This window comes from Stenella coeruleoalba, assembly GCF_951394435.1.
Source record: "Stenella coeruleoalba genome assembly, chromosome: X".
NCBI classification, from domain to species: domain Eukaryota; kingdom Metazoa; phylum Chordata; class Mammalia; order Artiodactyla; family Delphinidae; genus Stenella; species Stenella coeruleoalba.
This window is the reverse complement of record NC_137152.1, coordinates 59,004,337-59,030,753: the sequence shown is the minus strand read 5'-3', so window position 1 is coordinate 59,030,753 and position 26,417 is coordinate 59,004,337. Positions and strand designations below refer to the sequence as shown.

At 37.2% G+C, this 26,417-nt stretch overlaps 1 protein-coding gene across 2 annotated transcripts in view; it reads right to left on the bottom strand.

The window, feature by feature from the left end:
- Positions 1 to 6,978: 6,978 nt before the first annotated feature.
- The window catches only part of UPRT (uracil phosphoribosyltransferase homolog), a 40,707-nt gene continuing 21,268 nt past the window's right edge, over positions 6,979 to 26,417 (bottom strand). The window contains exons 2-7 of one of the 2 annotated variants that reach the window (XM_079910548.1): positions 18,895 to 18,937; positions 16,103 to 16,172; positions 14,978 to 15,040; positions 12,829 to 12,990; positions 10,825 to 10,923; positions 6,979 to 8,659 (exon numbers count right to left, since the gene is read on the bottom strand). In XM_079910548.1, the coding sequence (XP_079766674.1) occupies positions 8,553 to 8,659; positions 10,825 to 10,923; positions 12,829 to 12,990; positions 14,978 to 15,040; positions 16,103 to 16,172; positions 18,895 to 18,937 (544 nt within the window). In that variant the 3' untranslated portion in view covers positions 6,979 to 8,552. The remainder of the gene's footprint in view (positions 8,660 to 10,824; positions 10,924 to 12,828; positions 12,991 to 14,977; positions 15,041 to 16,102; positions 16,173 to 18,894; positions 18,938 to 26,417) is intronic. The other variant, XM_079910549.1, reaches the window with a different exon arrangement.

The window sequence follows — 26,417 nt, the reverse complement described above, 5'->3', positions numbered from 1 at the left end:
CACCTAGGGCACATTTATGAAAACTTTTGGACCTTCAGACGTATGGAAGTTCTCTAGGGGCAAAGAGTAATTTCCATTGATGCAACTCTGCTAGCCCTCATCCCAAGAATGGATCAAAATCAGATATACCCTGTAATGCAGTCAGCAGGAGTAAGAACCATACTGAATTACACTCTTGTCCTTGCCATAGGAAAGAGATGGGCCCTGCTACACAACAGCACATAATGGAAACAGTCTCAGTAAAATCATGTAAACGCCAAAAAGATGACTAGCTTTGTCTCCCTATTAGGGACAAAATCATATGTTGAAGCCTTAACCCCCAGTAACTCTGAGTGTGACTGTACAGGAGACAAGGCCTTTAAGGGGGTGATTAAGTTAAAGTGGGGCCATTAGGGTGGGCCCTTATCTAATATGACTGGTATCCTTATAAGAAGAGGAAATTAGGACACACAAGGGGAGACCAGGGATATGTACACACAGAGGAAAGACCATGTGAGGACAGAGAAGACAGCCATCTGCAAGCTAAGAAGAGAGTCCTCAGAAGACACTAAACCTGCCAACACCTTCATCTTAGACTTCTAGACTCCAAAACTGAGAAAATAAAATTCTGTTGTTTAAGCTACTCAGTCTATGATATTTTGTTATGACAACACTAGCAAATTAATACATGTGAGATAGAACCTGGAAATAACCCAATCCTGGCCAGTTGCGACAATACCCATCCATAATAACACCTTGTAAACGAGCAAAGGTCAGTTATGCTGGGAAGGTATAATAAGTACCTCTCTTGATTCTTACTGGCCTGTGGAATGAAACAAAACTGGACTATAACCATAGTGTGATACAGTTTAATATTGGCATTGCTCCTAAGATTCAATTATCTCATATATATATTGATAAGTGTATGTATTGGGAAACTGAATTAAAGCCTCGCCAGGATGTGAAATCAATGGGAAATGGTTGATGTTAAGAGGAATCTGATGTAGTTAACATCAGTTAATTAATGTGCTAAATAGTTCTACACAAGTTTATCATAAGGTACAAATAACTATAGGCTAAAGACAAATTAATAAAAAAATATGGAGATTTATATAATGGCTTTATAGGATGGACTAGTTGCTTCTTCATGTCTATCCCTATCCTGCACTGGCTCCTCCATGCTGGGCATACTCATGTTAATATATTACTACATCTTTTATATCAATATAAATGCTAAACTAAATGTAGGTACTCAGAAAAATACAATCATTTTCCTGTAAGAGAGCCAAAGGCCAAGAGGGTGAATTTTGCAGAAAGAGTTGACTTAGCAGGTCTAAGTTGCTCAAAATCTGCACATTCCCATTAAGAGTCTGTTTTCATAAATGGCCCTTGTCCAACTACCAGGAATTGAGCTCTTAGAATATTTTAACTCATAAAAGTGTTTTTGCACACTTGGAGGTTTGAAACACAGTCTATCAATATGTTTAGATAGTCTGTAAATAATGTAATTTATGGTGAACACTTGCTTTCCTTAAGGTGGTCTGTTTTGATAACTGTGATCAATCATGCAGGCATTGGGTACCTATGTGACCAAACCTCAATAAAAACTCTGGAATCTTAAGCAAGTGAACTTCTCTGGTAGACTACACTTCACACATGTTACAATCTATAGATAGAGGAATTAAGTGCATCCTGTGCAGTTCTACTGGAAGAGGACTCTTGGAAGCTTGTACCTGATTTCCTCCAGACTTTGCCCCATGTGCCTTTCCCTTTGCTGATTGTGCTTCATATTCTTTTGCTGTAATAAATCATAACCATAATTATAATGAATTCTGAGACCTAATGAGCCCTGAGAGTGGTCTTGAAGATATCTGACACAGGCACACTAGAAAATATCCAATTAACATAAAAGAAAGCAGTAATGGAGGAACAGAGGAACAAAATAGATATATAAGACATATAGAAAGCAAATAGCAAAATGGCAGATGTAAATCCTACTTTATCAGTAATTGCATTAAACATAAATGGAAGAATAACAGCAGACCTATCAATAACATGACAAGAAGGAGAGTGAAGCAATATCTTTATGGTACTGAAAGAGAAAAAACTGCCAAGCTAAAATTCCACACTGGAGAAATATCTTTCAAAAGCAGAGGTGAAATAAACTTTTTCATACACACAAAAGCTGAAAGAATCTCTTACTAGGAGACCTGCACTATAAGAAATGTTAAAGGAAGTCCTTTGGGTAGAAGGAAAATAATATGTGATGGAAACCTGGATCTACACAAAGAAATAGAAAGCACCCAAAATAGATAAATTAATTAAAATGACTTCTTTTTTTTTCTTATTTCTTTTTACATCTCTTTAAAAGATAACTGTTGAAAGCAAAATATAATAGCAATGAATTGTGGAGTGTAACACATGTAGAAGTAAAATGTATGACAATAATAGCACAAAGGCTGGGGAGGGGGGAATGGAAGTACAATATATTGTTTAAGTTCTGAAATGTGAAATAGATTGTGATAAGTTAAAGATGTATACTATAAGCCCTAAAGGAACCACTAAAAAACAAAGCATTATATCTAATAAGCCATTAAAAGAGACAAAATGGAATCATAAATATTCAATTAATCCAAAGAAGGTCAAAAAAGAGGAAAAAGCAAATGGGACTAATAGAAGACAAATAGCAAAATGGTAGATTTAAAAACCAAGCATATCAATAATCACATTAAATTAAAATGATCTAAACATCCCAATTAAAAAAGAGACTTGGATGAAAAAGCAAGATCCAACTCTAGGCTGCCTGCAGGAAATCCAGAATAAACATAAAACACAATAGGTTAAAAGTAAAAGGATGAAAAAAACAAATACCATACTAACACTATCAAAAGAAAGCTGGAATGTTTATATTTACAGCAGCCAAAGTAGATTTCAGAACAAAGAATATTACTAGGGATAAAAGGAGACATTTCATAATGACAAAGTATCAATCCATCAAGAGGACATAGCAATCCTAAAAGTTTATGCACCTAACAACAGAGCTTCAAAATACATGAAGGAAAAACTGATAGAACTGAAAGGAGAAACAGACAAATCCAGAATTTAAGTCAGCGATTTCAACACCCCTCTCAATAATTGATAGAATAAACAGAAAATTTGTAAATAAATCAAAGACCTGAACAACACCATCAATCAACATGAGCTAACTGACATTTATAGAACATTCCACCCAACAACAGTAGTATACACATACTTTTAAAGCACACAGGGAAGATTTACCAAGAGAGACTATATTATGGGCCATAAGACAAATAAATTTAAAATTGAAAAGGATTCAAATTATATGATGTATATTCTCTGAATTAAATTAGGAATCAATACCAAAAAGAAATCTAGAAAATCCAATAAATATTTGGAGATTAAATAGCACACTTCTAAATAGCCCTAGATCAAAGAAGGAATCAAAAGGGAAATGAAAAAAGTATTTTGACCCAAATGAAAATGAAAACACAACATATCAAAATTTGTGGGGTATAACCAAACCAGTATTTATAGGGAAATTTGTATAATTAAATGCTTATATAAGAAATGTCTCAAATCAAGTTGTGGCCACCCAACCAGCAACATCAGTATCACCTAGGAACTTAGATATGCAAGTCCTTGGGACCTACTCCAGACCTACTGAATCAGAAACTCTAGGTGTGAGGCCCAGCCATCTGTGGCCCTCCAGGTGATTCTGATGCACATTCAACTTTTGATAGACACTCATGTATACTGCTTCTTGTTTTTATTGTGTTAGGGTTTCTTTCTTCAATAAGGAATCTACACAGTTTATACTGTTGTGAAGTTCACGTCCTTAAAAACAATCTAGTTTTAAAAAAAAAACAATCTAGTTTTGAATAGACTGTTGATTTTGTGTCATTTAGAAAATTTCATGGGTTCAAAAGAGTCCTGCAATTGGTTAACCCTACAAATAATGCCTCATTTGCTAAAAAGATTCAAACTTCAAAAGACATAGTTACAACTGCTCTTGAAATCTGCAGAGGGGTAGAGGACAATCACCAGTGGGAAATGTGACCCCACTGAATAATTCCTACTGCTTATAGTAGGAATTCCGTTTATGTGGGAACCAAATGTAGTCAATTCCCAATCATGTTCAGTGATGAAAAGGAACAGAGACACATTAAATTTAAATGGCTGATAATATAAAATTAATTTGCTTGAAATATTTTATACCTATACTCGAATATGAATTTGTCTAATGTTCTGGAAAGTCACTTCAAACAAAATACTGAAACCCTAATATAAGCACTAACTCAGAAGCACTGATTCCTACAGTGGTAGACATCACCTTTCCAAACTAATTCAGTGCATCAACCTGGTCTCTATCTAAATTTGCTGGCTCACATCTTTCCTGGGACAAGGAGATAAAGATCTTGGTTTTAATGGGCTTCAGTTAGAGCTTCTGCTAATCAGTAGTAAACAAAATCGACACTGTATCAACATACTTAACTGACAAATACAGATGATAATTTCAACAAGAACATGAGAGCAACATTTGCCTTGGAAGAATTGTAATATGGGTAATCTATCAATTAATCTCAGTTTATTATGACAGTCTTCAAAAATAAAGGGAAAAATATAGTGAAGTCCTTCTAGGCTCCAAAGGGAAAATGCAGTCCATTCTACACCAGCTTTCCTTCCTTTCCCGGAATTTTTGCTGACTTCTGTCAGCTTTGATTCTAAGAAATGGGCTTCTGTTCTTTTCTGCTTTTTTTTTTTAAAAAAACAGAAGGCCACAAGAGCTGCCTGTGGGGCTATAGGAGTATAATTAATCAAGTAATCAGCCAGCCACCATTGTTAAAATGTTTTAATATCAATGTAAAATGAGATCAGGGTTTTACAAGCAAGTTTCAGAACATGAACATCCTTTCCTAAAATGATTTATCTTCCTTTCAGAAGCCTATATATGAACACATATAAATCTTAGGGATTTTTTTTTAATATCATGGTATTTTTTCCCATTTTAATACATCTAGAATTGACAAACATGCAAAAGAACTAAGTCCCAAATTAAAAGCCTCTAGTAGAAACATCCAAATTAAAAATGAAGCATTTTATTTTTTTATTTTTTTCACGTGGGAGATTTTTTTTACATCTTTATTAGAGTATAATTGCTTTACAATGGTGTGTTAGTTTCTGCTTTATAACAAAGTGAATCAGTTATACATATACATATGTTCCCATATCTCTTCCCTCTTGCATCTCCCTCCCTCCCACTCCCCCTATCCCACCCCTCCAGGCGGCCACAAAGCACCAAACTGATCTCCCTGTGCTATGCTGCTGCTTCCCACTAGCTATCTACCTTACATTTGGTAGTGTATATATATGTCCATGCCTCTCTCTCGCTTTGTCACAGCTCACCCTTCCCCCTCCCCATATCCTCAAGTCCATTCTCTAGTAGGTCTGTGTCTTTATTCCTGTCTTACCCCTAGGTTCTTCATGATTTTTTTTTCTTAAATTCCATATATATGTGTTAGCATATGGTATTTGTCTTTCGCTTTATGACTTACTTCACTCCGTATGACAGACTCTAGGTCCAACCACCTCATTACAAATAGCTCAATTTCGTTTCTTTTTATGGCTGAGTAATATTCCATTGTATATACGTGCCACATCTTCTTTATCCATTCATCCGATGATGGACACTTAGGTTGTTTCCATCTCCGGGCTATTGTAAATAGAGCTGCAATGAACATTTTGGTACATGACTCTTTCTGAATTATGGTTTTCTCAGGGTATGTGCCCAGTAGTGGGATTGCTGGGTCATATGGTAGTTCTATTTGTAGGTTTTTAAGGAACCTCCATACTGTTCTCCACAGTGGCTGTACCAATTCACATTCCCACGAGCAGTGCAAGAGTGTTCCCTTTTCTCCACACCCTCTCCAGCATTTATTGTTTCTAGATTTTTTGATGATGGCCATTCTGACTGGTGTGAGATGATATTTCATTGTAGTTTTGATTTGCATTTCTCTAATGATTAATGATGTTGAGCATTCTTTCATGTGTTTGTTGGCAGTCTGTATATCTTCTTTGGAGAAATGTCTATTTAGTTCTTCTGCCCATTTTTGGATTGGGTTGTTTGTTTTTTTGTTATTGAGCTGCATGAGCTGCTTATAAATTTTGAAGATTAATCCTTTGGCAGTTGCTTCATTTGCAAATATTTTCTCCCATTCTGAGGGTTGTCTTTTGGTCTTGTTTAGTTTCCTTTGCTGTGCAAAAGCTTTGAAGTTTCATTACGTCCCATGTGTTTATTTTTGGTTTTATTTCCATTTCTCTAGGAGGTGGGTCAAAAAGGATCTTGCTGTGATTTATGTCATAGAGTGTTCTGCCTATGTTTTCCTCTAAGAGTTTGATAGTTCTGCCAATAAAATGTACAATCTGGAAGAAATGAATAAAGTCTTAGGAATTCACAACCTGCCAAGACTGAATCAGGAAGAAATAGAAAATATGAACAGACCAATCACAAGCACTGAAATTGAAACTGTGATTAAAAATCTTCCAACAAACAAAAGCCCAGGACCAGATGGCTTCACAGGCGAATTCTATCAAACATTTAGAGAAAAGCTAACACCTATCCTTCTCAAACTCTTCCAAAATATAGCAGAGGGAGGAACACCCCCAAACTCATTCTACGAGGCCACCATCAGCCTGATACCAAAACCAGTCAAGGATGTCACAAAGAAAGAAAACTACAGGCCAATATCACTGATGAACATAGATGCAAAAATCCTCAACAAAATACTAGCAAATAGAATGCATCAGCACATTAAAAGGATCATACACCATGATCAAGTGGGGTTTATTCCAGGAATGCAAGGATTCTTCAATATACACAAATCAATCAATGTGATAAACCATATTAACAAATTGAAGGAGAAAAACCATATGATCATCTCAATAGATGCAGAGAAAGCTTTTGACAAAATTCAACACCCATTTATGATAAAAACCCTGCAGAAAGTAGGCATAGAGGGAACTTTCCTCAACATAATACAGGCCATATATGACAAGCCCACAGCAAACATCATCCTCAATGGTGAAAAACTGAAAGCATTTCAAGTAAGATCAGGAACAAGACAAGGTTGCCCACTCTCACCACTCTTATTCAACATAGTTTTGGAAGTTTCAGACACAGCAATCAGAGAAGAAAAGCAAATAAAAGGAATCCAAATCGGAAAAGAAGTAAAGCTGTCACTGTTTGCAGATGACATGATACTACACATAGAGGATCCTATATATGCTACCAGAAAACTACTAGAGCTAATCAATGAATCTGGTAAAGTAGCAGGATACAAAATTAATGCACAGAAATCTCTGGCATTCCTATACATTAATGATGAAAAATCTGAAAGTGAAATCAAGAAAACACTCCTATTTACCATTGCAACAAAAATAATAAAATATCTAGGAATAAACCTACCTAAGGAGACAAAAGACCTGTATGCAGAAAATTATAAGACACTGGTGAAAGAAATTAAAGATGATACAAACAGATGGAGAGATATACCATGTTCTTGGATTGGACGAATCAACATTGTGAAAATGACTCTACTACACAAAGCAATCTACAGATTCAATGCAATCCCTGTCAAACTACCACTGGCATTTTTCACAGAACTAGAACAAAAAATTTCACAATTTATATGAAAACACAAAAATGAAGCATTTTAATTTACTTATTGGCCATACGCCCAGCAAAAAACCATCCATTCCCCCACACCTCAGAAAAATCACCACCAATTCATTTCTAGGTCATTGATGGCATTAACAGTATTTAGCCCTCCCTTGTCAACATCCAGACATCCCTGGTTCAATCTGAGCAAGTAGTGTTACATTTCCAGTTGCTGGAATGCCCCACCATCGTCTTCACTGCATTACACTTGACAAGGCACCTAGCAACAATGCACATGGTAGGAAGTGAGCCATGAAGAACATAATGGCTTGAACGAAGAGCTAACTGTATACCCTGGATCTGCCAACTGAGTAAGGACACTAATGGAAACGTAAAATTATATGAGGCATTCTTTATTCATCCTCTCCAAGTTACCAGTGTGTATTGTACTAGGAAGTAAAGAGTAGAGGAAGGTGACAACAGCCACATATATGAAATCTCCCTAGAACTAAAAGCAAACTAAACAAAATGCAAACTAGAGTGGGCCAATGAACTGACTCCCATTTGGGTTTTACTTGTGGCTGCAAGCAACCTCTAAACTGAGGTTCATAAATTAGGGAACAGTTTAATGCACTGATGGATCAGCAATTTGCATAAGAACATTATTAAAATATTTTTGAAGAGCTGCGTGTGCTTCATTGCTGAATTTGGTGCCAACGGTCAAGAAATAGCTAAATAAAAAAACAAACCTCAAGTATTTCCTTTTAATATACCTATTTCCAAAACTTACAAAGTATCTTTAAAATGATTTTCTATGTCATTCCTCAAGTGAATTAGTCAAACAGGTAGAAACTCATAACTGTAATATTACACAATAGGATAATTTTCCTTCAATAACTTAGTCTGTTCCAAAGTATTTCTGTCCAAAATGTGTAGGTGCAACAGGATGAACTTCAGTAGTTAAAATTGTGATCTCTGGAAACTCTTGAATGATTGATTTGGCACCTTCAAAAAATAAAAGAGAATTGTCATTATGGCAGAATTTTTTGATAACATTACTTGGAATTCAGTAATTTTATAATCAGTCACTAGGTCTAATATTGACAGACCAAGAGCAATGACCTTTGGACACATAGTCAGACTTGGTTAATCTCTTAGTTTATATAATGTCTGTATCTGAAAAATGTTGATAGTAGTCAGACTATGTTTCCACCCACTCACTAATAAATTCTTAGAATCAAATTGTTTTCTATCCAAGATTTGAAAAATATATTCAGTTATAGCAAGTTTTCCCCTGAAGGGTCTTTTTTTGTTTTATTTTAAAGGCAGCTGGAATACAGAGAATACAGTCCTTTCTGGAAACAGGATCATACATAAGATGCTGGTTTCTCAACTGGAACACTGTTGAAACAAGTGCAAAGACTTCTTTGTTATGTTAGAGAAAGCTAGCTTTTGAGAAGTTATGACTCTAGCTTGGGTGGGGAGGAGATGGAGGAAGAAAGGAAAGGGACTAGCTAGGATGCCAGTCAAACTAAAAAGCCATAGCAAGGCTGCCACGGAATAAGATTTTTTCATCTATAATGTCAAAGAATTAGTATACTATTCTAATGTATACTATTACAACTAACATGGTTACTTTTCTACTCCCAAAGACAGAAAACCCAATAATTATTTGGTTATCTCAGTGTTTACAATGCCACCTCTGTTATATGGATGGATAACCAAGCAAATTACCCTTTGTCACCATCAACATTTGAACTACAGGTAATTTTTTATTATGAAACAGCAAGATAATCAATGGCATACTAAATGCAGCCATCCCAACTGGTTTCTCTGTAGCCTCTTCAGGGTTGGCTGAGACTTGGAACCTTTGGAAATGAGGAAACGCCCTAACTAGAAGCCACATATTTCTTTCTTTTCGATTATGAAACAAATACAAATTCATTGTAGAACATTTGGAAAATACAAAAAAAAAAGCTTAAAAAAGAAAATGAATCACTTAGAATCCCACCACCCTAAGACAACCACTATTAATATTATGTGATTTAAAATGAAAATTGAAATAGTATTGTGCATCTGTCTAGCCTTTCATGCTGAGGAAAGATTTATTAGGTCCCATCTTAATCCAAGTCTGATTTTGGTAGTCATAATAGTCATAATTTGTATTAGTCATCTCTAAACTTGGTGATGACATTTTATACTATTCTAATGCTGTTGTTTATTCTGCTCTTACATTTACCAGATTCTTTGATGTCATTAAATGTTTTTTCAAAAACATGATCTAACAGTTATATAATATTATACTCTTTGAATATACAGTTGACCCTTGAACAACATGGGGGTTAATCCATATATATAACTTATAGTTGACCCTCTGTATCTGCAGTTCCTCTGCCTACATGAATTCAACCAACCATGGACTGTGTAGTACTGTAGTTTTCAGTATTGAAAAATATCCACGTATAAGTGGACCAACGCAGTTCAAACCCACGTTGTTCAAGGGTCAACTGTATATTTATTTAACCATTTCCAAGTAAGTCATTTATATACTTTCAAATTTTCTCTTACATGAAATACAGCTTTACAGTGACTATCCTAAATGCTGAGTTTCTACATGCCTTTATGATTATTTTCTTAGGATACTTTCACAATCGTCTTAGATTACATGGCAAAAAAAACTAGGGTCATAAATTAGGCTTACCTCTCTCAGGAAATAGAGGACACAAGTTCTTTCACTGTGCCCTTTGAGCAGAAGTCTAACTTTACAAACTTTTGATCTTTGCTTCACACTGCAAAGCTTACTTCAGTAAGACCACAGGGCTAGCTAGAACCTCGAGTTTCTTGCTGTTTGAGAGCAGTTTTCAGGCTCAGGTCGGGAGGCAGGAGAAATAGTGACCTTTCAGCCATTTGCAAGCTCTACTCAAACAGGGCCACCATGAAAACAACTGCAATCCCCTTCAATGGAATTAGTTCGTACTTCTTCATTTGAATTTGAACAACAGTAGAATGGTGTAAAGTATTACCACTAAGCTTAGAGATGACAAACACAAGTTATAACTACCAAAATTCAATTTGAATTTAATGTGGAAGCAAATGAACTTTTCCTCAGGATAAGAGGCTGGGCAGATGTACACTTAACCACCCCATGACCATCAAGAGCATGAACTCACCATGAGGAGTGGAGAACAGACTGAGTAGGATAATAACACTAGGTTGAACTCCATGTTCTATGAGAACCTTTACAGCTTCAATTACAGTGTTTCCAGTGCCTGAAATAAAATGACAACCAAATGCATTGGCAACTTTAACATTCATCTCAAAATGTCTTTGAGTTTCTTTGAAGTAAAGGCAGTTTAGTAATGTAATACAAGATACTACTAGAGGGCTTCCCTGGTGGCGCAGTGGTTGAGAATCTGCCTGCCAATGCAGGGGACACGGGTTCAAGCCCTGGTCTGGGAAGATCCCACATGCCGCGGAGCAACTGGGCCCATGAGCCACAATTACTGAGCCTGCGCGTCTGGAGCCTGTGCTCCGCAGAGAACAAGAGAGGCAGCGATAGTGAGAGGCCCGCGCACCGCAATGAAGAGTGGCCCCCACTTACCACAACTAGAGAAAGCCCTCGCACAAAAATGAAGACCCAACACAGCCATAAATAAATTAATTAATTTAAAAAAAAGATACTACTAGACACCTTGAGAAAACCATAGTTCAAAAAGAGTCATGGACCACAATGTTCATTGAAGCTGTATTTACAACAGCCAGGACATGGAAGCAACCTAAGTGTCCATCAACAGATGAATGGATAAAGAAGATGTGGCACAACCTAGAGGGGTGGGATAGGGAGGGTGGGAGGGAGGGAGACGCAAGAGGGAAGAGATATGGAAACATGTATATGTATAACTGATTCACTTTGTTATAAAGCAGAAACTAACACACCATTGTAAAGCAATTATACTCCAATAAAGATGTAAAAAATAGATAAATAAATAAAAAATAAAATAAAAATAAAATGATGTGGCACATATATACAATGGAATATTACTCAGCCATAAAAAGAAGCAAAATTGAGTTATATGTAGTGAGGTGGATGGACCTAGAGTCTGTCATACAATGCAGTAAGTCAGAAAGAGAAAAACAAATACCATATGCTAACACATATATATGGAATCTAAAAAAAAAAAAAAGGGTTCTGAAGAACCTAGGGGCAGGACAGGAATAAAGATGCAGATGTAGGGAATGGACTTAAGGACACAGGGAGGGGGAAGAGTAAGCTGGGACGAAGTGAGAGAGTGGCATGGACATATATACACTACCAATTGTAAAACAGATAGCCAGTGAGAAGCAGCTGCATAGCACAGAGAGATCAGCTCGGTGCTTTGTGACCACCTAAACGGGTGGGATAGGGAGGGTGGGAGGGAGATGCAAGAGGAAGGGGATATGGGGTATATGTATATGTATAGCTGATTCACTCTGTTATAAAGCAGAAACTAACACACCATTGTAAAGGAATTATACTCCAATAAAGCTGTTAAAAAAAAAAGATACTACAAGACAAAGCTTCATTTGAAGGTGCCTGTTTTTTATCAATGATGTTATTTTCAATAACAGACATAACCCATATACTTTTCAGTTTTCAAATGCACAACAAGCCCTAAATTCGTTCAGTATTTGAGATATCAAATATAACACCCACCCACCACCCCTAACCCCAGGATATGAGTAAGCTTAGGAAACAGACTAGAATAGGAAAAAAAAATTACCTCCAAAGAGGATAAATCCTTGAGAAAATCATTGCTATACTCATTGGGCTAGAGAAGGGACATATTTCAATGTATTTTCTGTGTTCTATATATTTTGCCTCATTAAATCCTTTGCTTCAATGTGTTAATTTTAAGATAGAAGTTTTTGGAGCTAATAAAGTTTGACTAATGTGTATTCTCTTATTACACAATAAGAATTCCCCAGAGAACTGCCCAGGGCAACTCCAAATCAAAACAAAACATTTAGAACGAAACAAAACATTTAGAAATGGCTTTCTAAAGAATGGTTTTTGAGAAAAACAAAAAACACATTTAGAAATGGTTTTCGCCTTTATATAAGGGTACCTAGAAGGCAGGCACTAAGTTGAATTTAAACCCTAACCAAAGGTTACAAATTAAACACAAGCCACTCACTGAGAATCGGATACATCAGAAGGACTTTTCTCCTGTAAATGTCTGGGGGGAACTTGGCATAATATACTTTGGCTCTTTGTGTCTCCTCATCACTCTGAATCAGGATCTTTCCAATTCGTATGGATCGACAGCAGTCTCGTAAACCTTGTTCCATTGCCTCACCTTGAAGAAGGAAATAAAAAAGAAGGAAAGAGGGATTAGGAGGAGATACAGTGAAAGTCCAAGAATAGGCCAAAGCAGAGTTTTTGACTGTTATTAATACAATAAATAAAGACATTGTCAAAATGGAAGCAATTCTTCTTAAGCTAACAGCTTTTACTTCGGATATGCTCATATTTTATACTTAGTTCAGGTCAATGAAACTAGGATACGCTAGTTTTATTGCTGGCTTGCAAGTTTTAGAGCTGTCATGCTTCCATGATTACAGTAAATAAAGTGTTTTATTAAGCTGCTCCTTGAACTTTTCTAATATCAGGAACATTTTACTCCTATTATTTTAAAGAATCTGTGTTACTTTCATCTGGCAAAAATATAAAATATTTATGGAAGAATGGGGGCTACAGACCAAAGGCTCTCCATTTAGATTAAGCTGGCGTCAAGAGATATCACTTAGACCCAGCAATGACTTCAATGGCAGAGGCTTCATTGGCAAACAGTGAAAAAGTAATATATGTTCCCTCTCCCCGCTAGAGAACCACAACCAACACCACCACCACACCCTTGGTTTCTGAACACAGAGCTATTTTTGAGTCTGAATTCCTTTAAGGAAGTGTTTGCCAAAGGTCAACCATTTTCATACCATCGTCAAGATTTTAGGCCACATCAAAATTCTACTTGTATGGTTATTTACTTAATATTTTTCTTTAAATTAACTGGTTTTTTTACATTTATTTTAAAAGGAAACTTTATATCACTAGTGAAAATATAAAAACAGTTTCTTTCTATTAGGTATGAAAATCAACCAATAGCTATTAAGGTTAAAAACACCCTGTCTATGCATCACCCCCAAGGTCATCCTGTATACACTAGGGGTGCGAGGACCATGCTGCTGCCTTTAGGGCAGAAGCTGGACTAAAACAGAAGAAATTGTGCCTTAAAAGCCCATCTCCATTGTCTTCACCAGTTTTAAAAGGTTGAACACCATTGTCCTGAAAATCCTATCGTTGCTTAAGAGCTACCTTCTATAAAAAAGGGAGCTTAAAGCTCCTATTTTATTGGAGATATTCAATTGTTCACAAACAGAACTTCATAGCCAGAGAAGAAAAGGGAATGTTTATATGTGAAATAAAAATCCGGGGACTTCCCTGGTGGTCCAGTGGTTAAGACTCCATGCTGCCACTGCAGGGGACACAGGTTGGATCCTTAGGGGAACTAAGATCCCACATGCTGCATGGTGTGGCAAAAAAAAAAAAATCTGTTTCCAATGCAAGCAAGTGGGGCTTCTACCATACCTTGGATCCTGTACAAAGAATAATTAAGGAATTAAGTTGCTGAACGGAAATAATCATCCCCATGTAACAGGTATAGGTCCTAATTACAGGCATGTGATTTTGCTGCACAAAGGTTGGTTTAGAAGGATAATCGGTTGGACTCAAACACAAATATTTATAAGACTAGCAATTGGAAATACCTAGAGTTAATCACAGTTAAGTTCTTTTGCCTACATAGTCACATACTCATCAAATATAAAACTAAAAATATTAAACAAGCCATTCAGTCCAGTTCCTGACAGGGTAGGACTGTTCCTCACAAAAGAAATTAAAAAAAACAGAACAAAGATTTTCTCTAGTTGGGTGCTCAGAGTTCTGCAGGCCTGAATTTGTGCTGTATTCCCTCAAAATTCAAGCTGCCCTGTTCTCTCCAAGATAGCATCATTGCATCCTCTTGTTCTCCCACCCTCCTCTGAATCTTTCAAAGCTGGCTTGCCCATGGGGATAGGCCACTAGGGAAGATGCTCTGCAGTTAAAATTAGCCAAACTCGGCGACACATAGGCTATGATTCCAAGGCACCATGAGGATAGACAACACAGGTGGTGAGATTTAAGCTAAGGAAGGCTGCAATTGTGACAGACAAGACCGCCTCTCTCCTGGAAAATAGCAACTGCATCTATGCACGCAAAGAGACAAAGTCACACATATGCAAACCTACCGCTTCTCATTATGCTGACCCCACAGTTTCCCTTCTCAAATTTCACTCCTTCATACTTGTACCCTGTTGGGGAATAAAACCGAAGAATTTATCTTTCATCATTGGAGAGACCTACTTATTTAATAAAGTATCTAAGCTTTAAAGCAGATGGGTACAGAGCAACTCTTATCCAGACATACTGTATAACATCATAGGTTCCCTGTGAAAGTAATAAGAAGAGCCATGATTTTTCATATTTACTTTTTAATTCTTCATAAAAAACCTGTGGGAATAATTGGGAGAGAGGTAGACTTCATCGACTGGGAACAGGCCTTATGATAGAATGATATTCACATACATGTTCCTCAAACTGAATTCAGACAAGAATTGTACTCCAAGAATGCTAGAAAGCCCATCAATTCAAACTGGGACCCCACTGTGAGCCACAGCAGAGAGCTCCTCATTCCGGTCCCTTTTTATGAGCCTCCATTCTGCATTAAAAAGCAGAAGAGAAAGGTTGAAGTAATTATCAAGACATGTTCATGCCTTGGTCTCATCCTGAATTTGTATCAATTATGATGCAGCAAATTCAGCCCCCAATTTTCATAAAATCAACCTTTGGATATAACAGCTTCCATTATTTACTAAAGAACCAAATCAGAATTTCAAATCCCTAAAATAGGGATCCTTGGTTTCTTTCTATTAGAGCAGAACAAAGCCCCTTCTCTAATCCTCATCATTTTTAGTTTTTTTTTTTTTTTTACTTTTCATCCTTTTACCTGGAGTTTCAATGCCAAACCAGCCCACCCGTTTGTTAACACCAGAAGCTTCCCTACAGAGGTGAAGATAAGCTGCCAGCAATTCTTAGCTCTGGTCCCAATGTGCCATCATCAAAGGCAACACCTGCATGCTGAAGAATATTTATTAACCTTTAACTTGAACTGACCAGCAAGCCATTAACAAAAGGTCATCCACATAAATTTCTTTGCTAAATGTCTCCAAGTTTATTAAGTTGTTTAAAAGAACAGCTCCACATAGACTCCTCATTTTGTATACTGATTTACTCAGACTGCTTTTTTTCCATTTTCCCCCAATTCTATCTCAGAATTTTTATGAGGCGAATATGAGAGTAACAGCCCTGGTTACCTGTTGGAGTGGTCACCATGCATTCTTTATATGGTAGCTGATTCAATCCCTCTTCCACAACAAGTCTGATCTAGAGAGTCAAAGGAAGAATAAGTTGAGAACTTGCTAAGAATCTCCTGTTAGCTGTAAGCCTCAGGAGCTGAAAACTAGGCAAAAAGTCAGTAACATACTAGGCAAGGATTTAGCTTATGGAAGTAGGAAGGGGGCCCCTATCATGTGTTAGATTCAGAGATAGAAACAAATGCCAGGCTGCTTGCTGCTAGGTATCCAACCTCGGTTAGGCACATGATTGCCACTAAAAGGCTCAAGTATGCTTTCTGATTCTCATTCAGTCAGTCCAGGCTATATTATGAGAAATGCAATACTACAGCAAGTGTCAAGAGTCATGGCAGGAACACTTGGAAGTAATATACTTCTGGCTACTCTAGAAATAGTGCTCACTGGAAACTTCTTTGCCTTGTTTAGTACTCTGAAACTGTCAAGTCAGATACTTTTTAACAAAGGCCCACCATAATGCAAAATAAAGCCTGAATTTCTTAGGAGGAAATAAATGAGTGGATGGGGCTGAACCAATTTACTGAACTTGAAGAAGGATCCAGTCGAATGCATTGGGACTTCCCAGCTTAAAAAAAAAAAAAAGGCTCCTAATGATCTTAATATGTGGTACAGAGGAAAGAATCCATCAGAACTACTAGGAATAGCCTCCAAAAACCACCGGTTATGGTATTTCTATGACTACCCAGAGCCCATTACAAAAAGGCAGTGCTGAGTCTGCAAAGCACATTTTCTCCAATCAATATTACATTACTGATTGAGACTCAGGAACATCAGAGAGAAATGTCAGGCCCCATGCTGTTATCACAACAAAACATCCTGCTGCCATTAAAATGATCAATGCTAAATGGGCCAGCACTTTGTCAACCTGCAGCACCAGAGGGTCAAGGAAGCTCATGAATACCATGTGTGTGTGCATACTCACCTCTAGCCACCACCTTCTGTGGAGGTTAATGTTTCTTACCAGCAAAAAGTACAAGGGAAGAAGAGGATCATTTTCTTTGAAGAGCCTAGTTCTCCTAGTAACACTCCTCTAAAGAGTCTTACCTCCTGCCCATCTCCTGCAACTCTGGGACAGAAACTAGTGTGTCCAAGCCTTACAGGAGAACATAAAACCAGAAGAAGGGTGACTAAAATATAAAGAACTCAAGATCTGAGCGCCAGGAGAGCCAATCCTGACAAATTCAGGATAGAATTAATGTCCACTATAACAGGACCCTTGTGCTAGAAGAGACAGTGTACTAGAAATCCTCAACACTAGAAACCTCAACAGCTCCTGTCCCTACCACAATCACAACTGACCCTCCACACCCCCCACCCCCAATATCAGGACCTTCAAATCCAACTGCAGAGAACAAACAGGTCCTAATTACCATCCCCTGAGGTGAATTATGCCCTGGATCCTTATTATCTCACTTGACTAAGATATAATACTTGCCCTTCCAGGCAAGCATTTTACAATAACCATGAACTTACTTCCTATGTTCTCCAGAAAAATGGAACAAGGAGAGCAAAAGAAAGAGCAATCATTTTCTACCAGTGAACACCAAGACCTCTGTTTTCCCCACAGCAGCGACTGACACAATTGCCTTGACCCTGTCCCTTTGGTTTGATAAAAGCATAAAGACAGAATAACCTATCACTCCAAGAATGTCAACTACATTTATCTTGATGCAGTCCAAGGATTATTACTGGCCCTGGAAGCTCAAATAGAAGTGGCCTTTGAACCAAGAATACTTAAAGTCAAAAATGGAACAGGAGTTGTCTACACTCTTTTGGAATAAAGATTTCCCTAGGGAAAAGGTAAATAAAGAGTTTCACGCCTCCCCCCACCAACACCATCACATTCCCTTTAATAATATATCTTCTACTATCTGATTATAACTATAAGCTTAATAAGTCACTCTTCTTTCTTTCCCAAACTAAATACTGAGAACAATATTTAGATTGTAAACCTCACAATATCAGACACCATGCTATATGCTTTACCACTGTATCTCCTCCCCCCACAACACAGTCTAGCACAGTGTCTGACTCACATGAGTTCAATGTATATTTCATGAACAGATGAATACTAATAACCACAGCAGAATATGTGTCAACTTCATTCTAAGCACTGAAAAAATTTAGATATAAACACAAGAAGTAAACAGGGCTTACCCAAGACAGCCCAATTTGTCCTGAGAACCTCTCAGATGACACTAACTAAACAGAATTGGGCTTGGTCAATTCTTAACAGCAAGTCCCTGAGCATAGACAGTACAACTTAGTATTTCACGTGTGAGGATACTACAGAAAAGAAGAGGCAAAATAGATATCCAACCCCATGTAAACTACAAGCTAGGTATTAGTTTTTGTGCATTCGATGGATCCCACAAGGGTAACTACTAGGTCTTTTACATCTTTGATTTCCTTTTAATTTACTTCACTTCACTGCCCTAAGAGGAGGCATTTAAGCCTCAGGATCAGGTTACCAAGATCCACTTGAAAGGTAGTAAGTGGTACCTCAGAACTACAGAGAATTAGTTCATGGACAATGCTTTGAGGTGAATGGGACTGAGGCAGAGCTTTAATGCAACAGTAGAAACAACACTTGCAAAGTCTAGCAAGATGTGGGTTACTTGGTACAATCTCTTTTGACCCCAGAATGCTCTAGAACAAAAAAGCCCCTTGGCCTACTACGATTGTATCACTAGGAACAACAGTGAAATGAAAATGGAAAGCCTCCATCCACCTACCAAACGATCCGCAGAAAACATGAAGTCCCCTCTACTGGCTGTCCTAAAAAAAAAGTACAAGTTTTAGTCTAGATTAGAGCTTTAAAGTGAAATATTACTTAATATATATAGTAACTCTGATATTAAAACGTATTACATGCTAAAAGCTTAAAGGCTTACCTGTAACAGACTATTATTGAGACATGACATTTTTCACTAGGATACAGGAACCTAAATGGAATGACTTGGTAAATATTATTGAAAATGCTCATTTGATATTAACACTAGAGAGAGGAATTGAAAAGATCATGCAGTGTCCCACGGAACTGCCCAAGTATATACTCTTCAATCAGGAGATGAACAAGTTCCCCCTGGAAGATGGCAGCAAGTCCAGAGCTCAAGTTAAGAAAAAAACTTTGCAGTTAGAAAACCAGGTTCTCCCCATTCTCACGCACCATTCACCTTGATCTAAAACCCTATTACCAACATAAGTAACCCATCTATTGATACTCTGTCTCTAATCCTTTTTGGAATGAGAATGGCACAAACAAGTAAATCCTCTGTTTCTGCCATTGCTTTCAAGAAGACATAACCTAATTTCCAAGACCTTTCTCAAACTATTGATAACTTTTTCCCTTTGCCTGTTTTTCAACCAAATAGTTTATTCCGTACATCTTTCTACCTACTTCCTGTACACTTCCTTCTGGCCAGTACTTTCAGATCCTGAGGTACCCAAGTAATAATAATCGAGGGTTGCACCTACCCACAAACTGTTACCCAGCCAAAAGAAGAATGTTTATAAGGCTGACATTTTTTCTGTATGTAAAAACCTAGCATTGTTCCTCCTCTTTCTCTCATGTAAGTTAAACGATCTGACAGACTTACAGTTTATGTACTTAAAAATCCCCATCTGCCTATCCATAGCATACCTAAAATATTCCCCAACACAGCATCGAAATGGCATATGCAAGCATATATTATCTCACTATACGATTAATCATGACTCTTTTTCAAGCTTCATTTACTTTCTCTGACAGGGAAAAGCAATGAAATACCCCTGACACAAATGGCATTAGGTTTCTTAGAGTAACCACAGTTCTATCATTATTACAGATACTAACTCTCTAAAATATGGACTATAATTGAGCAATAGGAAGAATATAGGCCTGTATTCTTTTTTTAATTTTAATTTTTTACATCTTTATTGGAGTATAATTGCTTTACAATGGTGTGTTAGTTTCTGCTTTATAACAAAGTGAATCAGTTATACATATACATATGTTCCCATATCTCTTCCCTCTTGCGTCTCCCTCCCTCCCACCCTCCCTATCCCACCCCTCCAGGTGGTCACAAAGCACTGAGATGATCTCCCTGAGCTATGCGGCTGCTTCCCACTAGCTATCTACCTTACATTGGGTAGTGTATATATGCCCATGCCTCTCTCTCGTTTGTCAAAGCTTAGCCTTCCCCCTCCCCATATCCTCAAGTCCATTCTCTAGTAGGTCTGTGTCTTTATTCCTGTCTTACCCCTAGGTTCTGCATGACATTTTTTTTCTTAAATTCCATATATATGTGTTAGCATATGGTATTTGTCTTTCTCTTTCTGACTTACTTCACTCTGTATGACAGACTCTAGGTCTATCCACCTCATTACAAATAGCTCAATTTTGTTTCTTTTTATGGCTGAGTAATATTCCATTGTATATATGTGCCACATCTTCTTTATCCATTCATCTGATGATGGGCACTTAGGTTGTTTCCATCTCCGGGCTACTGTAAATAGAGCTGCAATGAACATTTTGGTACATGACTCTTTTTGAATTATGGTTCTCTCAGGGTATATGCCCAGTAGTGGGATTGCTGGGTCATATGGTAGCTCTATTTGTAGTTTTTCAAGGAACCTCCATACTGTTCTTCATAGTGGCTGTACCAATTCACGTTCGCACCAGCAGCACAAGCGTGTCCACACCCTCTCCAGCATTTATTGTTTCTAGATTTTTTGATGATGGCCATTCTGACTGGTGTGAGATGATATCTCATTGAAGTTTTGATTTGCATTTCTTTAATGATTAATGATGTTGAGCATTCTTTCATGTGTTTGCTGGCAGTCTGTATATCTTTTTTGGAGAAATGTCTATTTAGATCTTCTGCCCATTTTTGGATTGGGTTGTTTGTTTTTTTTGTTATTGAGCTGCATGAGCTGCTTATAAATTATGGAGATTAATCCTTTGTCAGTTGCTTCATTTGCAAATATTTTCTCCCATTCTGAGGCTTGTCTTTTGGTCTTGTTTATGGTTTCCTTTGCTGTGCAAATGCTGTGTAGTTTCATTAGGTCCCATTTGTTTATTTTTGTTTTTATTTCTGTTTCTCTAGGAAGTGAGTCAAAAAGGATCTTGCTGTGATTTATGTCATAGAGTGTTCTGCCTATGCTTTCCTCTAAGAGTTTGATAGTTTCTGGCCTTATATTTAGGTCTTTAATCCATTTTGAGCTTATTTTTGTGTATGGTGTTAGGGAGTGATCTAATCTCATACTTTTACAAGTACCTGTCAAGTTTTCCCAGCACCACTTATTGAAGAGGCTGTCCTTTCTCCACTGTATATTCCTGCCTCCTTTATCAAAGATAAGGTGACCATATGTGCCTGGGTTTATCTCTGAGCTTTCTATCCTGTTCCATTGATCTATCTTTTTCATTTTGTGCCAGTACCATACTGTCTTGATTACTGTAGCTTTGTACTATAGTCTGAAATCACGAAGCCTGATTACTCCAGCTCCGTTTTTTGTTCTCAAGATTGCTTTGGCTCTTCAGGATCTTTTCTGTCTCCATACAAATTGTGAAATTTTTTGTTCTGGTTCTGTGAAAAATGCCACTGGTAGTTTGATAGGGATTGCATTGAATCTGTAGATTGCTTTGGGTAGTAGAGTCATTTTCACAATGTTGATTCTTCCAATCCAAGAACATGGTATACCTCTCCATCTATTTGTATCATCTTTAATTTCTTTCATGAGTGTCTTATAATTTTCTGCAAACAGGTCTTTTGTCTCCTTAGGTAGGTTTATTCCTAGATATTTTAATCTTTTTGTTGCAGTGGTAAATGGGAGTGTTTTCTTGATTTCACTTTCAGATTTTTCATCATTAGTGTATAGGAATGCCAGAGATTTCTGTGCATTAATTTTGTATCCTGCTACTTTACCAAATTCATTGATTAGCTCTAGTAGTTTTCTGGTAGCATCTTTAGGATCCTCTATATATAGTATCATGTCGTCTGCAAACAGTGACAGCTTTACTTCTTCTTTTCCCATTTGGATTCCTTTATTTCCTTTTCTTCTCTGATTGCTGTGGCTAAAACTTCCAAAACTATGTTGAATAAGAGTGGTGAGAGTGGGCAACCTTGTCTTCTTCCTGATCTTAGTGGAAATGCTTTCAGTTTTTCACCATTGAGGATGATGTTGGATGTGGGCTTGTCATATATGGCCTTTATTATGTTGAGGAAAGTTCACTCTATGTCTACTTCCTGCAGGGTTTTTATCATAAATGGGTGTTGAATTCTGTCGAAAGCTTTCTCTGCATCTATTGAGATGATCATATGGTGTTTCTCCTTCAATATGTTAATATGGTATATCACGTTGATTGATTTGCGTATAATGAACAATCCTTGCATTCCTGGAATAAACCCCACTTGATCATGGTGTATGATACGTTTAATGTGTTGGATTCTGTTTGCTAGTATTTTGTTGAGGATTTTTGCATCTATGTTCATCAGTGATATTGGCCTGTAGTTTTCTTTCTTTGTGACATCCTTCTCTGGTTTTGGTATCAGGCTGATGGTGGCCTCGTAGAATGAGTTTGGGAGTGTTCCTCCCTCTGCTATATTTTGGAAGAGTTTGAGAAGGACAGGTGTTAGCTCTTCTCTAAATGTTTAATAGAATTCACCCGTGAAGCCCACTGGCCCTGGGCTTTTGTTTACTGGAAGATTTTTAATCACAGTTTCAATTTCAGTGCTTGTGATTTGTCTGTTCATGTTTTCTATTTCTTCCTGATTCAGTCTTGGCAGGTTGTGCATTTCTAAGAATTTGACCTATTCTTCCAGTTTGTCCATTTTTTTGGCAGAGGGCTGCTTGTAGTAATCTCTCCTGATCTTTTGTAATTCTGCAGTGTCACTTGTTACTTCTCTTTTTTCATTTCTAATTCTATTGATTTGAGTCTTCTCCCTTTTTTGCTTGATGAGTCTGGCTAATGGTTTATCAATTTTGTTTATCTTCTCAAAGAACCAGCTTTTAGTTTTATTGATCTTTGCTATCGTTTCCTTCATTTCTTTTTCATTTATTTCTGATCTGATCTTTATGATTACTTTCCTTCTGCTAACTTTGGGGTTTTTTTGTTTTTCTTTCTCTAATTGCTTTAGTTGCAAGGTTAGGTTGTTTATTTGAGATGTTTCCTGTTTCTTAAGGTAGGACTGTATTGCTATAAACTTCCGTCTTAGAACTGCTTTTGCTGCATCCCATAGGTTTTGGGTCATCGTGTCTCCATTGTCATTTGTTTCTACGTATTTTTTGATTTCCTGTTTGATTTCTTCAGTTATCACTTCATTAGTAAGTCATGTATTGTTTAGCCTCCGTGTGTTTGTATTTTTACAGATATTTTCCTGTAATTGATATCTAGTCTCATAGCGCTGTGGTCAGATAAGATACTTGATACAATTTCAATTTTCTTAAATTTACCAAGGCTTGATTTGTGACACAAGATATGATCTATCCAGGAGAATGTTTCATGAGCACTTGAGAAAAATGTGTATTCTGTTGTTTTTGGATGGAATGTCCTATAAATATCAATTAAGTCCATCCTGTTTAATGTATCATTTAAAGCTTGTGTTTCCTTATTTGTTTTCATTTTGGATGATGTGTCCATTGGTGAAAGTGGGGTGTTAAAGTCCCCTGCTATGAATGTGTTACTGTCGATTTCCCCTTTTATGGCTGTTAGTATTTGCCTTATGTATTGAGGTGCTCCTGTGTTGGCTGCATAAATATTTACAATTGCTATACTTGCTTCTTGGAGCAATCCCTTGATCATTATGTAGTGTCCTTCTTTGTCTCTTCTAATAGTCTTTATTTTAAAGTCTATTTTCTCTGATATGAGAATTGCTACTCCAGCTTTCTTTTGCTTTCCATTTGCATGGAATATCTTTTACCATCCACTTACTATCAGTCTGTATGTGTCTCTAAGTCTGAAGTGGGTCTCTTGCAGACAGCGTATATATGGGTCTCGTTTTCGTATCCATTCAGCCAATCTGTGTCTTTTGGTGGGAGCATTTAGTCCATTTACATTTAAGGTAATTATCGATATGTACGTTCCTATTCCCATTTTCTTAATTGTTTTGGGTTCGTTGTTGTAGGTCTTTTCCTTCTCTTGTGTTTCTTGCCTAGAGAAGTTCATTTAGCACTTGTAAACCTGGTTTGGTGGTGCTGAACACTCTCAGCTTTTGCTTGTCTGTAAAGGTTTTAATTTCTCCATCAAATCTGAATGAGATCCTTTCTGGGTAGAGTAATCTTGGTTGAAGGTTTTTACTACTTCATCACTTTAAATATGTCCTGCCAGTCCCTTCTGGCTTACAGAGTTTCTGCTGAGAGATCAGCTGTTAACCTTATGGGGATTCCCTTGTGTGTTATTTGTTGTTTTTCCCTTGCTGCTTTTAATTTGTTTTCTTTTTATTTATTTTTTGACAGCTTGATTAATATGTGTCTTGGCATGTTTCTCCTTGGATTTATCCTGTATGGGACTCTCTGTGCTTCCTGGACTTGATTAACTATTTCCTTTCCCATATTAGGGAAGTTTTCAACTATAATCTTTTCAAATATTTTCTCAGTCCCTTTCTTTTTCTCTTCTTCTTCTGGAACCCTTATAATTCGAATGTTGTTGCGTTTGATGTTGTCCCAGAGGTCGCTGAGACTGTCCTCAGTTCTTTTCATTCTTTTCTCTATATTCTGCTCTACAGTAGTTATTTCCACTATTTTATCTTCCAGGCCACTTACCCATCTTCTGCCTCAGTTATTCTGCTATTGATCCCATCTAGAGTATTTTTAATTTCATTTATTGTGTTGTTCATCATTGTTTGTTTCATCTTTAGTTCTTCTAGGTCCTTGTTAAATGTTTCTTGTATTTTCTGTATTCTATTTCTAAGATTTTGGATCATCTTTACTATCATTATTCTGAATTCTTTTTCAGGTAGACTGCATATTTCCTCTTCATTTGTTAGGTCTGGTGCGTTTTTATCTTGCTCCTTCAACTGATGTGTGTTCTTCTGTCCTCTCATTTTGTTTATCTTACTGTGTTTGGGATCTCCTTTTTGCAGGCTGCAGGTTCATAGTTCCCGTTGTTTTTGGTGTCTGTCCCCAGTGGCTAAGGTTGGTTCAGTGGGCTGTGTAGGCTTCCTGGTGGAGGGAACTAGTGTCTGTGTTCTGGTGGATGAGGCTGGATCTTGTCTTTCTGGTGGGCAAGTCCACGTCTGTTGGTGTGTTTCTGGGTGTCTGTCGACTTATTATGATTTTAGGCAGCCTCTCTGCTAATGGGTGGGGTTGTGTTCCTGTCTTGCTAGTTGTTTGGTATAGGGTGTGCAGCACTGTAGCTTGTTGGTCGTTGGGTGAAGCTGGCTGCTAGTGTTGAGATGGAGATTTCTGGGACATTTTCACCATTTGATATTACGTGGAGCTGGGAGGTCTCTTGTGGACCAGTGTCCTGAAGTTGGCTCTCCCACCTCAGAGGCACAGCACTGACTCCTGGCTGCAGCACCTACAGCCCTTCATCCACACGGCTCAGAATAAAAGGGAGAAAAAGTAGAAAGAAAGAATTAGTAGAAGTAGAAAGAAAGAAAGAAAGAAAGAAAGAAAGGAAGAAAGGAGGGAGGGAGGGAGGGAGAGAGGGAAGAAGGAAGGAGGGAAGGAAGGAAAAAAGAAAGAAAGAAGATAAAGTAAAATAAAATAAAGTAAGATAAAATAAAAGAAAGTTATTAAAGTAAAAAATAACTATTAAGAAGAAAACATTTAAAAAAAATGGACAGATAGTACCCTACAACAAATGGTGGAAGCAAAGCTATACAGACAAAATCTCACACAGAAGCATACACATACACACTCACAAAAAGAGGAAAAGGGGAAAAAATCATAAATCTTGCTCTCAAAGTCCACCTACTCAATTTGGGGTGATTTGTTGTCTAAAGGAGGGAAGGAAGGAAAGAAAGAAGATAAAGTAAAATAAAATAAAAATAAAATAAAGTTACTAAAATAAAAAATATTAAGAAAAAAATTTTTAAAGAAGGATGGATAGAACCCTACGACAAATGGTGGAAGCAAAGCTATGCAGACAAAATCTCATACAGAAGGATACACATACACACTCACAAAAAGAGGAAAAGGGGAAAAAATCATTAATCTTGCTCTCAAAGTCCACCTCCTCAATTTTGGATGATTTGTTGTCTATTCAGGTATTCCACAGATGCAGGGTACATCAAGTTGATTGTGGAGCTTTAATCCGCTGCTTCCGAGGATGCTG